General features: G+C 42.2%; 1 protein-coding gene across 1 annotated transcript in view; it reads right to left on the bottom strand.

Moving 5' to 3' along the window:
- Positions 1–8638: 8638 nt before the first annotated feature.
- The window catches only part of ALPK2 (alpha kinase 2), a gene marked incomplete at both ends in the record, with an annotated part of 29549 nt that continues 22135 nt past the window's right edge, over positions 8639–16052 (bottom strand). Inside the window, 2 exons of the mRNA XM_079548405.1 lie at positions 8639–8873; positions 14162–14210. Of these exons, the coding sequence (XP_079404531.1) occupies positions 8639–8873; positions 14162–14210 (284 nt within the window). The remainder of the gene's footprint in view (positions 8874–14161; positions 14211–16052) is intronic.

The raw sequence follows: 16052 nt of genomic DNA, 5'->3' as shown, positions 1-16052 counted from the left end.
AAGGAGAGAAAAGGGAGCTTTCAGTGTCTTTTCCCCCATTCCTTACTCCTTTTGAATAAAGGTGATCCTGGCTCTGTGCAGTGACAGCCATCCCCCACCCCCCAGATCAATATTTTAATACGACTTATCAGAAAGAGAACGAATTGTTTACTTTAAAACCTCAGGATCCCATAAAGGGCAAGGCAAAGGTGTCCCCTGGAAACAGAGGCCTTGAACAGCTGGCCACTGCTGTGATCTCGTAAAAGAAAGCCAGGTTCTCCAGCCACCCGGGCACAGTGATACTCAGCAACACGTCACACAGCAGCACCTGAGTTCTGACAGATCCCAATGGCACAACACAGGACCCCTGTCTGCGACGGTAAGTGCCTTCCCATGCTCGATTCACGTGAGGGAAAGGAGTGATGAAACGGACTAACAGAAAGAGAGTAGCGCATGTGTCTTTCGAATAGGCAGCACTTTGGAATAACACATGATCTGCAAATGGCCTGTTTGATTTAGCCAGGTTTAATGCCGTGGACACAGTGATCTCAGCCTACACTTTCTATTAAAGGATTAGGTTGGCTTAGGAATAAAACACAGCTGGCAGTAAACATAGCCAGGCTTCACAGCTTGCAGGGATGCTTCCAAGCCTGAAGGTATGAAAAGGACAGATGTTGTGACCCACGCTGCTATGCTTCTTGAAAAATTCTCACGCTTGCAATTTTCTTCGTCGCTCAAACATTCTGATAACAGAAGAGAAGCAAAAAGGAGAATTTTTTTCTGTGACAGCGCGTGTTCTCTTTCTCCCCGTACTGCTGCTCCTTTGTTGCTTTGGTTTTCTCGCTCCATTGCAATACTGAAAGCTGCCGTGTTTCTTTCTTTCGCTACCTTTTATTCTTGGAAATATTCCCTTTTCCATGTAGCTGTGGAACTATGAAGCTGCTTGCTGCAGTTGCATTCTTTATCTGGCTGCCATCTGTATTTTGCAGCAAAGCCCTGAGGTGCCTCTGCCAGAGCCTTGCGGCTTGTGGCTCTGGATATGCCAGATCTGACTCACTTTTGGTTGGAGGGCTTAAATGGAGTAGAATTTTTTTTACCTTTCTTCTCTGATACAGATTTAATTCTGAGTAAAATGTGTATTGGTAAAGGTGGGGAAAGACCACTGCTACCATGATGAGTTAGGGAGAAATGTACAGTATTTGTATATCCCCTTGGCTTTGATTCCAACTATCAGTAGCTAAAGCGGAGACACATTCATCAAAAATATCCTCACAGACCTCAAGTATGCAAATGCAAGCAGCACCCTGACTGGATATCAAGTGTTCCGGGTGTAACTGTGCATTTCCCATCATTAATTCAAAGCACTCAGTGCCGTTCTGATGCATGGGATGTGCTCAGGCCCTTTCCTTTCCTTTGGATGTGGCTCCTCTGTAGCTGTGATTTCCTGGTGGCACAACGTGTGGCTGGGTCTGCAACCACCCCACCACTCTATGTGTGCATTTCCCCCTCTGCACGTGGAGACTTAAAGTCAGTACAAGGTGAAAAGCACTTGGATAAGTCTCAGGCCTGCTCAAGCATCTACAGGCATACTTCCTTGCAAGGGTGGGCATAGCAGAGCAGTTGTAATAATCGTGCTCGAAACCCAAAGCAATCTGACACGGTAAGCAGCTCACAGCCACTCATAGGTTTGCTATTTGCCAGCCACAGGCTGTTCAGAACTCAGCTTGTGCTGCCAAGTCACACTTATTCATCGGTTCAATTATATGCATTTGTAAATCAGTGGTGAAGCTGGTCCAGAGCTCCACAGACTGTCAGTCTGCATGGGCAGATCCACACAGGTTGAAATAGATTGTGTTTATGAGAAAGTTTCCTGAAAAAAAAGAAGAAAAAAAAAAAGAAAAACAAAACAAACAACAAAAAGTTGCATCCAAAGGTTAGGATTGCAGAAAAAATACTTGTTACACTGTGAAGGGTGTGCTGGTGGTTCAGGTGTGTTCAATCCATGTGGGCAGCAGGACAGTTTGTGCATCTCTCCTCTGCTGATTGCTGTAGAATGGAGCAAGCTAAGCTTCCCTATCTGAACATTTGCATATGGAAATCAGCGTTTGGAAGCCCCCAGGCCATTAAGTTCACCATTTGCTGCTGCACTCCATATTACTTTCTCAAACCAGGGCTGCTGTTCCTGTGGCAGCCCTCAATGTGTACTCCATCTGGAAGAGCAGGTTCTTGTGCTGAACCTTTTCCTTCAGAGCCTTGTCCTCCCCCCAGCCAGCTCCAATGTTTCAGTGGTGGTAGCTGCCCATACACAACCTCTTCTTTTGAGAGAAGGACCTGCACTTCTCACCAGCTTCAGCATGCCCTGTTTCACACTAGGGAATTCCTTTCCTCCTTCTTCCAGAAGCTGATATTTAGATCAGTGACCGCTTGCTCTGAACAAGGACAGAAATGTGATTTTCCTTCACAGCTGTACTGCATTCAGACAACATGACTCAGTTCTGTCAAATATTCAGATTTTAAAGAGGAGTCAGTGATACAGGTGTGTACCTCTCCCTTTCGTTTCTCGGCTGGAAGGCGTGATGGGAGCGCCAACATGGTTCTGGGGATAAAGCAGAGGTGCTAAGGATGTTGCTGTGTGAGAATCACACAGTACCAGGGGAGTGAATTACCACAGATACTGATGAACATTCACTACCCAGCTTGCATGCTCACAAAGCTACTTTCTATCTGCATAGGTCACTGTTTCTTCCAGTTAGTACCCAAAATGTTCCTGCAGAGGCATCACACTAGGTGACACGCTTTATAGACTGAGGAGAAAGTGGATGCAGAGAAGAGCAAGGTACAAGGGCTATCGAGGCTCTATTTTCTAATTTGCTTCCTTCCCCGTGCTCTTCTTTCTCTGTTTCCTCTTCGGAATGTTTGCATATTCGGAATCTTTGCAATATTCAGATGTGCTGGTGACACACAGCTGAACTGGTTTAGCAAATCACTGTGCACAAGGTGATCCTCAGGAAGCATTTTGTACTCTTAGACCAATCCTCATGAATAGGCATGATATACAGAAATGTTACCTGATTTGCAGGTTAAATATGGAAAAGCACTCTGTCCTGTCAAACAAACAAAGAAATTGTTCTGGAAGAGGAAACAGTTGTGTACCTCACTAACACTGCTTACTTCACTGTTGGATATGAATGAGGAGGAGAAGCAAAGACCACCTTGCTGCCTTCTAAGCGAGGTGGCTTTAAGGTGCTGGCAAAGACATGCATATGGGAAACAAACACTGACTTTATGATCTAACAAAACTCTATACAAGAAAAGCACTTACTGAGTTGAGTCCATCAGTAAGAAAGGCACCAGTCCCTGCGGAGGATGATTCCTCCCTCCCTCCAAAATCCTTTAAGACCAGACCAATGACTTCCTCGAGGCGCCTGTCCATTTCCTTTGCCTATAAAAGCACACTTAAAGCTACTTATCTTTTAGATATTTATCTTTTAGATTACTGCAGCTACTTGACACAAAAACGCTGAGTCCTATTTCTCATGCTCAGTGAGAACACTGAGGTGCTACATATTAAGTATCACCCACACGTGGTCTTTTTCTGTGTTTTGCAGATCTCCGAAGCCTCCATGCTGTGTGCCTTTACTTCTACTACCATGGGCTAACCATCTGCTGCCAGAGCTGTGGAGTGTGACAATGGTGTTTGTGTCCAATCTATCAAACGCCATTATCACACTAAATAGCTACTGGTAGATGAGACTTCGAGTCAGAGAAGTTAGTGAATTATAGCAATACCTTTATCTGCTGTACTGAGGAATAAATAAGCTTTCTTCATTTCAGGAAGGCTCCTTTTATAAACGGACCCACAGTTGTACGTGGGAAAAGCACACCCTGCCACGTGCCTTTCCAGATCCCTATTGCAGAACACACAAGAGTCACCTACAGGAATCACACCACCGGTGTTAGGAATGTTGATTTCACTGGAGTCAGTGCAGCTGTGGTTGCCTCTGGGAAACAAGGTTGGACTGAGATTTTCCTGTTGGATTGACTGTTGCTGTAGAGTACTGAAGCCAATTACCTGGTGAACTCAAAGCCTGGTTCTTATTTTTGCACCAAAGTAAAACACACGTGTTTCAAACAATAATTGGCTGAGATGATTGTGATTTTCAAACAAAATGCCTTTCAAAATTCTGATAAAAAGCTTTTACATCTATCTGGGAATTTATTCAGATTTCAAATGCTTTCGGCTCTGTTCCCTTTTATTTTACAGTGCTACATATGATCTTTGCAAAGGAAAGATAAGGGCTGGGCTACCATGTAGTGTAAGGTTGGGTCCTATCTCTTCTCTGAAAGAAGCAGGCGAAGAACAGAATGCAGAGGGCCATCCTCGAAACATGCAGCACAAACACAGAAGAACAGGGCATTTGTTAGAGCACTGAGCATTAACACCAACAAGGCACACTGTTCTGTCACTGCTACAAAACAGCCTCAGTCATCCATCAACACAATTAGAATACAGCTGCAACAGAAAGGCTCCCAGAGCCAGCACTGCGCTGCCGAAGACTCACTAGGTCACAGTAATTTCACACAGAATTTTATGGCAGAATCATAGTGAAATGAGCAGAGCTGGTTTATTTTATAAAAGGCCTTTGCAGGCAATTTCCTGCTAGCTGAGGCAATATTTGTGCATGTGAGCTTGGGGGGCGGTCAAGAGAGCAGAAACTCCTTCTCTTTTCTCTGACTCTGATGAAGGAAAGTGAAAGTGACCTTGTCTGCACGACCCTCTGGGTAATGTTTTCACAGCAGCACCTTGTCTTCTCAACTTCTGATTGAGAGAGAAATGAATAAAATCCCTTCCCACTCTCATTATGCCTGCAGAGTCTAGGGAGCTTGTGCCAGCCCTGCTTGCCATTCTCCCGATTACTGGTATTGCAATTTTTCTTATTCGAAGAACATCTTATGTTCTTTCTCTCCTCCCACTCAGTGAACCTCATCTGTTACTTGCCTTAGAACAGCATCCAGACAGAGCAGTAGATTAACTCTGTCAGTTTGGACTAGCTCTGCAATTGGCTGTAGCACCACAGCTTAATGCAAAATATCAGTCACCACTGCTGGTACTTCACTGGTGGAACGGCAGTACAGGCTCCCAAGGTTCCACTTGTGATATTACTAAGAAAATCCATTATAAAGTGTTCAAACACTGGTGTGTGAAATCCGTTTCAAACCTTCCCCTAGTACTCTATAGCAGTATAGATTAACACTCTCTCCCTGTTGCAGCTGCTGTGCTCTTGAAACTCCAAATAACAGCCTATTTATTGAGCTTTTTATTATAGGGCGACATGACTTTTACAACACCCACACAAGCGTTGGGTACACTGAACTTTCTCTAAGGGCAAAAAAAAAATAAAAAAGGACATAATGTAGATGTATTCCTACAGTTCACTGTTGGATTATGTGAGATTGAGCTGTGGGAGTTATTCTGAAAAGCTCCCCTGCTACAAATTGTATGCAATTTTCTATTACTACATGGTTTATGAGGGATGGAGTGGGAAACAGTCTTTTCTAATGCTGCCTTCCATTCAGTCTCTGCATCAAGTGGGTAAGTATTCAAGGCACAACATGCGAAATGAAACAGCTGCCTTCAAAAATTGCCTCCCCTGGAGACCTGGGGCCAAGCAATTTGTGAAGCTGATGTGTGCATTAAGGCTGAGATTACGTATCAAAGGGCTGCAGTGATACAGTCATCTAGGAAATTACTAGACACAAATCCTGCAGTTGAAACTTGCTGCCTTTGAACACTTCTGACCATTGGGGAGGAATTTTCAGAAGTCTAAAGGTTCAATTTCAAAAGGAACTGAGGCAGCCAATTTCCACTGGTGATAAGGTACGGCGTGTATCACCCACCTGTAGCAAAAAGATAACTGACATCTAGTATTTTGCAGACATGGATTTACACTCTGAAATCCATTTGGTGTTATTGAAAATGTTTCCTTTGGAGCCTGGCTATTTTTAATCTGCTTAAAACTGGGAAAGATCAGGTTAAATTATCAGTTTATCTATAGCAACACAAATCACAAAATCACAGAATGGCCAGGGTTGGAAGGGACCTTAAGGATCACGAATCTCCAGCCCCCTGCCACACGCAGAGCCACCAAGCTCCACATTTCATAGCAGCCCAGGCTGCCCAGGGCCCCATCCAACCTGGCCTTGAGCACCTCCAGGGAGTTATCTCTAAAACCTCAATGCCAACGTGATATTCATGCAGTCAATTATTTTTTAAAAAGAGACATTCCGTAGCTTTGTTTCATCCATGTGTGTCTGATTTCATGGTCCAGGTCTTTGTATAAAATTAAGATTAGATTCTCAGCTTTCATTCTTTCTCAAACAATTTTCTCAAATGCTCTGTGATACAGCATACATGGATATATTTGTATGTTCTGTAACAGCAGGAGTAAGTGGGAAGAGTGCCTAATTATCAGTCTACAAGGGACAGCAATTATTAACAGCCTATTTTTTCCCCCACAGATCTGACATGGAAATACAGAGACAGGCAGAAAGCTAGTCTATCAAGCACCATTTCCCACCTATTTCTGATACGCACACTGGAGTTTGCTTATTGTTGTTGTCAGACCCAGAAATGTCAGTAAGGATTTTTTGAGAGGAACCGGCATGAAGAAGATACTCCTGACAAAGACTTCCTACTTGCCAGACAAACAAGACAGACTGCAGGTCAGAACAGACAGCTAAGCAAGTGTGAAATAGGGTGGCCCAACAAGGAAACAGCAGGGTGAGCCAGCAATGCCTTGAGTGCCTTGGTGGCCAAGAAAGCCAGTGGTACCCTGATGTGCATTAAAAAGAATGTGGCCAGAAGGTCAAGAGAGGCAATCCTCCCCCTCTACTCTGCTCTAGTGAGTTCATATCCAGAATACTGTGGCTGGGTTCCCTGATTCAAAAGACAGGGATCTCCCAGGAGGAGTCCAGCGCAGGGTGATGGGGAGCATCTCCCTTGTGATGAAAGGCTGAGGGACCTGAGACTGTTCAGCCTGGGGAAGAGATGGCTCAGAGGGGATCACTGGAACAGGCTGCCCAGAGAGGGATGATGATACCTACAGGTCCCTTCCAACCCCCAGAATTCTGTGGTTCTGTAAAGCAGAAAAAAAAAAAAGGCAAAGACTCAATTCTCTACTACCCTTAGAAATGCCTCAGAGCTGTGAAACCTGTGAGAATCACAGGAGGGCAAGGTTATAAATTTCAGTTGGCTTTAACCAAGGGTAATTGTTATCTACTTTCTGCAGCTATTAATGTCAATATATTTCAATGTAATTGAAGGTGTAACTGCAATAACTCAAGAGGACAACAACTCTAGACGTTTACATCTCCACTGCAGTCAGAGAAGTTTCTTTTCCTAGTGTCAATTAATCCCAAACAGTTTGTTTCCTACTTGACACCCACTGCTCATCAATACAAAGCAGAACGTAGTCCAGAATTTCTTTCCCTCAGCACTGACCTTCCTTGCACTCCAGATTTGCATTCAGGTGTTGGGTTCCTTGCACCATCCGTTATTTAGTAGGGATAAGAAGCCTGCCATGTTTTCGGTGTTTCTATTCCAGGTGCTAAGCACTGTAGGTTGGGTTTCCAACTGGCAACATCCAGGAAACATGCTGCAGTTTCTGACAAGCATAGTTCCCTCCTTTGGCAGCAAACCTGCCGAATCTGGAGGCACACTGCCTTTTGCTGGTACGCTGGATAAATGGTATAAGGACAAATCAAAACTCTTTATCAGTCACGTACTGTCCCAAGATACCTCCCATGCTCCTTTAAAAACAACTCCACACGACTCAGAAAAGCCATCTGACTTATTCTTTATGTTGCAAGATATTGAAATACCCTCCATCTCCAATGGCTTATTTCACATTCTAGCTGTTCGGCAACATGCAGACTCTGAGCCTCTATCTTACAATAGGACTGGTACACATCCAGTACTGTGCCACAGGGATACTGTAGAGTCAAGGAAGCTTCCTTGGGAAGCATGGAATGCTATGGGGAATCACACACGTTACTGAATTTTAAGCTGATGACATCACATTGTGAGAACATTAAAGATCCTAGAAATCTTCTTGTGGAGAATGCACAGATGTCCAATCATGAATAGTTTTATCTTGTATTGGAAGACATGTGAGTGGGAAAAAACATTATTATGAAAAGAGTTATACAGTTGTGGTACAACATGCAAAGATTTGGGAGAGACAAAACCTTTTAGAAAGCAGTCCGAACAATACTGTCCAAAATTTTTACTAAGTGGCATCTTAAACATTTTGTTGTTTACATTGCAGCTGAACCACAGGTTCACATGCACACACAAACAGAAGGGAAGATGTTCCCCAGAGACTCATTCAATGGCCAAGACTCAAAATATACAGATACCAGTGCATAGAACAGTTGTAAAATAATCCAGGCAGGTGGCTGAGTTTATCTTCAAAATCTTGCTTTCGTGTTAAATCTCTGGTTTCTACATCACAGAATCATCTCCTTTCTTTGTTGCTGGCATCAGCATTAGGATGACTTCATAACAATATCCCCAAATGTTATTCTCTGGTAAGAACATTGGTGCCTACCACTATTACATATCCCCACAAGGAGTTTCCATACGATGGGACAGTGCTACTCAGTGCTCTGAAGTTGTGAAGTCCCTAGGTTCTCTCACTTTCTTGCACACTGTTTTTTTAATAGTTGGTGAGTTTGGTAGAGTTTTGCTCTTCATGGGCGTTGGTTTCCTCTGTTTTTGATGAGTGAATCGGAGAGATTTCAGACCCAGCATCTCACAGTACTTATTGCACTGGTGGAGGGCTCTGAACTGCTCAATGAAGGAAATCGAGCAGTTGCCTTTAAAGCCTTTGTATCTGTAGCAACAAAGAAAAAAACAAAGCCAAATTGGATTTCCAGACCCATTTCCAGCACAGGGGAGACAGAGTATGACTGTTGACAAATAAGCAACTTGAACATACTAAGCAAGTCTCTTGCACTCATACCACTTTGAGAGGCACTAACAGATTCAGTCAGAGCCATTAGGATGTGAAGAAAACTTGATCGTGAGCAGTGGCAGAAGAGGGAAAAAGGCTGAGAAGATTCAGGTCAGCAGGTTGTGTTCTGGCTATTCTCCATCATTTTATTTAGTCGGCAAAATAATTACCTTCTGGCTAATTTTTTCTCAGAAATACACAAATGAAATCCATTCTACACCATTCTCTATAATCAGTGTTTTTGACTGTCGTGATGAGACCAGATTGAACAAAGAGGTGCTAACTGAACCAGAGGCTGTTTTCATCCAAACTCAAATATAACTTCTCTGCCATGCTCTTCCCTCAGCCAGGCTTGACTACAAGACCTCAATGAACCAAGACTCTCAGGGAAGAAGGATGTTAGAGCATTACTTGAGTCAGCAGCCTTGTCCAGTCTCCACAGTTCTCAAGCCACCATCTCCCATTGCTACCCCACCCTTCTTTTGCAGGCTGGGAAACCCAGAGGACAGAGCCCATACATCCCTGTTCTCCTTACCCTGCCACTGCTTGCTGTCTTTCATTTCTGACACTTGCTGTTTAAGCTGCATCAGATTTTCAAAGCATGCAGCAGCTTTTTAAAAGCTGCACCTACTTCTTAAAGGAGTAACTTTTTGTCAGACACTAGATAACATTTCTTTTCGTCTTTGGAAGCTGAGAGTCATCATCAAGCCCAGCTTGGCTCTGCAGCCTCCAAGCAGCTCCTGCTCTTACAGCAGACCACAGAAAAACTAGACAGGTGAAACCAAAGGTTTGCATCTGAGATTTCCCAGCTGTTTGCTGTTTGTCAGTCATTGCTTCCAGATATTCCTCCTTGTGTGCTTCCAGACTGCATCATTGGTTCTGCACAGGCACAACGACTGCAGCCCTGTTATAATTTGGCAGGATTTGTAAGCTTAATTCAAAGTGTTTGTGCAGTTATAGCCTGTGGTGCATGTAGCAGGGGGGAAGGTCTGTGCTAGCGAGTGGCTTCTAAATTCCACAGTACTGCTCTCATGTTTTCTGTTCAAGAACAGCAACCTATTGACTATTCCAGGCCTTAAAAAAATTTAATCTGCATTTTTGTACAACTTGTTCTTATAATTCACTGACTAGATGCCTGATGAATGAAATGAGGACAGAATTCCATCTTCCAAATCTAGTCAAAACTAAATCCTTCACAAAACTGAAAGGTGAGTGCTGAATTTATTCTCAAGCTTAAACTCCCCAGTGCCTGGCGTTGCCATGTTGGATCAAGCCAAACCAATCGATATCTTGAAGCCAGATTTTCAGGTCCACACCTGGAAAACAGCACTGGTGTTAACCAACATAGCACAGGCTACTGTGCTCCTGATTCCTTCATTTTTGTATTTACCATCCTTGGATAAGTACTTGGCACTTGTGCACAGCTGCTAAACCAGCTCACAGCTTGCATTTAACAGCTACTCACTGTGTTGTCCTGTTTTCGTGTACGTTTGCCAAAGAACATGCAAAATATTTTACTTAAGGGACAGATTTCCTGACTCTGGTGCACCCCAGTGGCTGCATTAAAAATATTTTCCATGCTTTTCTGTTTTCAGTTAGGCTTTGCCCCCTATTGACAGAAGCTGTACTGCAGCTAATTCACTGCATCAGATAAACTGTGCTTCCAGCTGTTTTGCTTCCCAGTTACGGTTAAAACAACCACAGAAAGGATAAAAGAATTACTTCGGAGGATGTTAAATGTTGAAAACATCAGTTTCTCCACAGCCTTACATGAAAGAGGGAAAAGAAAAAGAGATGATACGTAAATGCTCATTTAGAAGTCAGATTTGAAAGAACCTGGACTGTAACAATAATAAGTTAATGAGTAATGCTGAGCATGGGTATGAAATTTTAGTATATGCTGTTTATTACACTTGGTTTACAAGAAAAACTGGGGGAAAAATAATGACCATGAATTACTGATGATAGTTTGCACGTTGGCTTCTGCAAAGTCATCGGTACCAGTTTGCAGCACGACATTAGATTACTTGTCATCTTGGTTCTCATACAAGCACACGGGCAGGATTTTTTTTCCAGTTTCCTTTTTTCCCCAGATCACAAGCTCAGTGTTGGAGCAAAATTAGCCTTGTATTTAGTTTCCTTTCCAAGCAGAAACAATATGGATGTTTTTACATTCACTAAGGATCACAGAAGCGTTTCCTGAGTGTTTCTGTTTTGCATGGATGTCATCGGTACAGGCTCAGAGAACTGGAGACAGAGGGCCTGTCATCAGTGAGTTCCTTACCTCTGCTAAGAATGGTTGAGGGGACTACAGGAATTTGCAGAGGCAATAACCACTAAAATCAGCTTTGTGTCTTCTCTAAGAATACAGTTAAAAGTATAACCGAATAATACATTAAACTCTAGTTCAGAGAATTATATAATAACCGAATCATAGAATGATTTGAGTTAGAAAGGACCTCAGATCATCCAGTTCCAACTCCCATGCATCAGACAATGATGTCATCCAACAGTTAAGCATGTTCTCCCCAACATACACCATATATGATGTGTATAATGAATGTTCCTTCATCATCCACGGGCATGGATGCACACTACCAAAGGCAGCAGTAGCTTCTAATTATGCATTCTATGTACTTGTTTGTTTTCCACATCCAAGCTTGCTTAATTAAAACATCAAATGGCAGGTTATTACTGCAAAGCTGTCCTTTCTGGGAAAGAAGTCTTAAAGAAAAATACAGGATCTGACATTATTTATTGTCTATCAATATCTTTAGCTAAATGTCAAACAAACTGACAATCAACATTTTTAAGATATTGTTTGTTAAGGGAATACATATTCCCTTATGCATGTCCAAGGTGATCCTTATGGCAGCTTGCCCTGTATACTTATTTTCTCATTTCGCCTTCCTCTTCCTTAGTTCAGTATGCATTTTTATAGGAGAAATTGCTCATACTGAGCCAGATGACATCAATGAAGGCCTTTCCACAAATTTTCTGATTCCAGAAAACACTGCTGCCCAAATAAAATTTTTATGATCTTTGTTTTACAACAGGATGATGCAACTTCATTTCATCTGCTGTTTCAAATGATTTCATCTTGGATCTACAGCTAAAAGAGCGAAACAATGTAAGTTTTGAAAGGATTTTCCCAGCATATGCTGTGGTCAATTTTTAAATAAACGATGTTGTGAGGGTTTTTTTACTGCACCAAATATGAATTTAAAAGCTCTTGTCACTGGCAGTTACCCAGAAAGCTGTGTACGGTGCCAGGAAACAGAATGGTGGCAATACACACAACAGAGCCAGCTGGCATTGCATGGGGAAGAATAATATATTGTCATTAGAAAGAATTCTTACAGAAATTGATACTGGAAGAAGTATATTTTTCTAATGAAAAATTTTGCAGCCACTATGAATAAAGGCTTGAATCAGTGCGTATTTCGTAATGAGTTTTAAATGATAACACAAAGAAAATCACTAGGTGATACATTACATCTCTGGATGTCACTGCATCATGGAAAAAAACAACATAGCATCAACTTTCAAGTGAAAGGCCTCTGAATAAGAAAAATAGCCAGCGGGGTGTTTTTCTATACTCTTTATCTCAGTTGCTTCCAAGAGGGAGATCTGGGGAACAGGCAAACTTTGGGAGGCAGGCAAACTTGGGGAATAGTCTTGGTGTTCTTGTCGTGACTTAAAAATGGGAAGGACAGTGGTGACAATTCTTTCCCCACAGTGATCAATGTTGCTGTGCTCTGTACTGGGACAAGCAGCCCCTGGCCTGACATTTCAAGCAGTTGTGCAGATGAAGAGGACAACAGCAGGACCAGGGTGTTTGGTTGCCTCTGCCCCCTCACTCACCTTGCCTTTCCAGCATACAGCTGATCTAAACAGCTGCCTTTGCTGCCCATTTCTATCAATGGCACTGTTGGTGACATAATCAGAAGCCAAAAAATATTAGAACACTGAAAGCTTGAATCTTTACACCTGTGCTTAAATTTTCCTAAAAGGTCTGAAGCCACTGCAAAAATACTCTCAAATGGGCCTCCTTAAGGGTTATGAAAAGATCTTTTGTTATAGCTCAGCACTGCTACCTTTGAGAGAGAAGGCCAAGAGATACCATCAAATCTCTTAACACACTTCCTCCTTTCATCAGATAAGCAGTATATACAAAGCTAAACAGACACCTTCCTTCCACCATGCAGCTGACAAGAGTACAGGCTCAAGACAAGGTAATGTCACTGCATCGTATGGAGTCAGTGATCATTTTGAGTCCCTTGCAACTCAAGACATTCTGTTCTGTTTGGCTAAAAGCGGAAAAACCAACTTGAAGAGTTCCAAACTGAGAAAATAATCTTTCATAAAAGCTTCTTTTGTAAACATGTATTCTAAAGCACTGGCACTTTTGTTAGCTGCAAGAGGGATTTTAGCTGAGTTCCTTCATGCAGTCCCAGCACCATTCCTTTAAATTCCTTGCAAAAAAAGGGCAATACAAATTTGACCCTGCTGCTCAGGGCATCTCCTTCCCTACAACCTCCAGCCCAGTGTTAGATTTCCTCTTTTTTTTCCAGTGAAAGAGTCAAAGGGAAGAAGAATCACCTGAGCCACAGGCAGCAGGATCTGGTAGTAGGATGAGGTATGCTTAAGAACTTGCATTTGCATTGGCTGGGGGAGGTGCTAGTGATTGCAAGCCCAACTGGAGCTCGTGCTCTGAAAGCACACTGGATTCAGAACTACTTCCTCTGTGGTCAGAAGCCTTGGACAGCACAAACACAGGGCCTTCCATCATAGCACAGACTGAAGCCAGTGTTGGCCCTGCTTATTTCAGCCCTACTTTCCTCCAGCTAATGTGCTAAGTAGTCTCTTTGTAAATCACCTGAAAGCACTGTGAATAGGACTGTTTTATTAAGGGAGGCATACAGCAAAGCCCAAGCTCAATCTGCAGTGTAGATCCGTGCCTTTAGAGTAAAACAACTGTGTTTCCCTGATGGAAGGATTCCCATAAGCCTGAACAAAAAGGAGTTAAAAGCATCAGACGAGGAATGCTTTATTCCAAAATTAAAGCAAGGATAAATTCCACTGCACTTTCTTCCAAAATATTCACAGTGTGAAGAGTTTGATGCATAAAGCAAAACCATGCTGTTGAGAAGGAGTTTTTCACTCACCCTTTGGCCAATGTTGCTATGCCAACGTCAGTTAGTTTCATTCCTACACCTACAAGACATCAAGGAAACAGACAGCTTGTGTTACATGAGAACTTCGAGGAATATTTTCAGATTCAAGAAAGCCATACATAGAGCCCTTCAATATTCTTTACTGAGTCTATGTTTTTCATTTTAAATATTAGCCACCTTTTTTTTCTTTGTAAACATTTTAAAGTACAGTGATTAAAAATAGCCTATGCTCTGTAGCACCAGGTGTTTCTAAATGTCAATCTCATCACAGTAATTTACAGACAGCAAAACGAAGAGAGCATGATACATTTCCTGAGCTGGACAGTCACTGGCAGAGGGGATACACTTCCATGAATGTACTTTAAGAAATACCCCAAATCTTTCCTTGTGCACATGCCCTGAGGTGGCTGTTTGTTTTCGGATTTGTGGTTTTGGTGCTTTGCAAGCTTGTGCCACAATGTTTATCAGTAAGACTACCTCATCTGCTTTGCTGATCCACCTGATCAGGCTGTCTTGTTTTCACTTGCTGAGTGAGGGAGCCAAAATCCTTTTATCCTTCAGTGTTCTTCAAACCTCATTTTTTTCCCCTAGTATGCCTGTTTACTTGTTTATATACAGAATCCACTTGTGTAGTGCCCATCTTTACTGTACAGGAAAATGATGTGTTTTTTTGTTGTAGAATACTCCTGGAAATCTCTACTGCTACGCCTGGAAAAATGCAGCCAAATACTAGAACAACAAGACGGCAAAAGAACAAGGTTGTTTCTTTTCAGCAACTACAGGTGTATTGTCTTTGTTGCAATAATCCTGCAAGAGATTCAGGTATCATTTCTGCTATTTTGCTTCCCCCAGACTAAGACTTTGTTTTCCCTTTAAATTATTTGAGGAGTCATCTTGTTTAGATATTCCTGATTTTTCTGCCTTCTCACATTAAACACTGTGAGAAAAGGTTTAAGATTCCACCTTTCTTTGTTGCCCTTTAGCAAGGGCCTGCCTCTCTCTGTTTCAAATACATATGCACACGTTGTGCTGTGTACAGTCTCAGGATAAGGCTGCCAAGTGTTTGGGCACAAGTGTTATTTCTTCTCCATTCTTTTTTTTTTTTTTTAAGGAGTCTGTTTTTTGAAGCCTAGTCAGGACCTGAGCGAGGAGCAGACAGTAAGTATTTAAATATAAGAAAAGTGCACTAATAGGATGTTATTACAGCCCAAAATCTTTAATTCTAAAGGCCTTTCATTAACAACTGGGAGATGGCTTCATAAACCAAATGACTCATATTGAGTGTTCTGATTTACTGAAAGGACATGTGGAAGAACAACTCTAACAAGGGTGTAGAATTCTTTTCCTTTTCCAAACTGCTGTTTGCAGGAATATAATCTAGGTTAAAATTCCCTTTCTCTGCTGATTTGACAAATGTCACAGTAGATGCACAATGCATTTTTGCTGCAGCTAACACAGTGGAGAATCATGCACGTGATTTGTTCTCCAGGGTAACACACACACAGGTAAGTGCACTGCACTCAGAAGAAGCTAAAAAGGAAAATATCCTAGCTCTCTCTCTTGTGCCTTTTATTCTGACCTGCAAGAGACGCTGTATGAAAAGAATACATGTGATCTGAACTGTCTGAAAAAATCTATATTTGCAGTACTCCTCCTCTTCGCCAAAGGCTCTTGCAAAGAGTAAATCTCAGTGTCTATGAGATACTGAAAAAGATCTCAGTAAAAATACTTTCAGTGTCCCCTTTACTAATTTTTCTATTTAGGCACTACAGTAGTTGAAACTGAAGTTTTAAGAATAGTAAAACATTTTGTACAACAGCTTGTTTTTCAATTTGAGGGATGGCACCATGAAATTAATCTTGTAGTTTTTGTTATGTGGTTG

This window comes from Tetrao urogallus, assembly GCF_951394365.1.
Source record: "Tetrao urogallus genome assembly, chromosome: Z".
Lineage (NCBI taxonomy): Eukaryota > Metazoa > Chordata > Aves > Galliformes > Phasianidae > Tetrao > Tetrao urogallus.
This window is presented reverse-complemented; position numbering and strand designations above follow the sequence as displayed.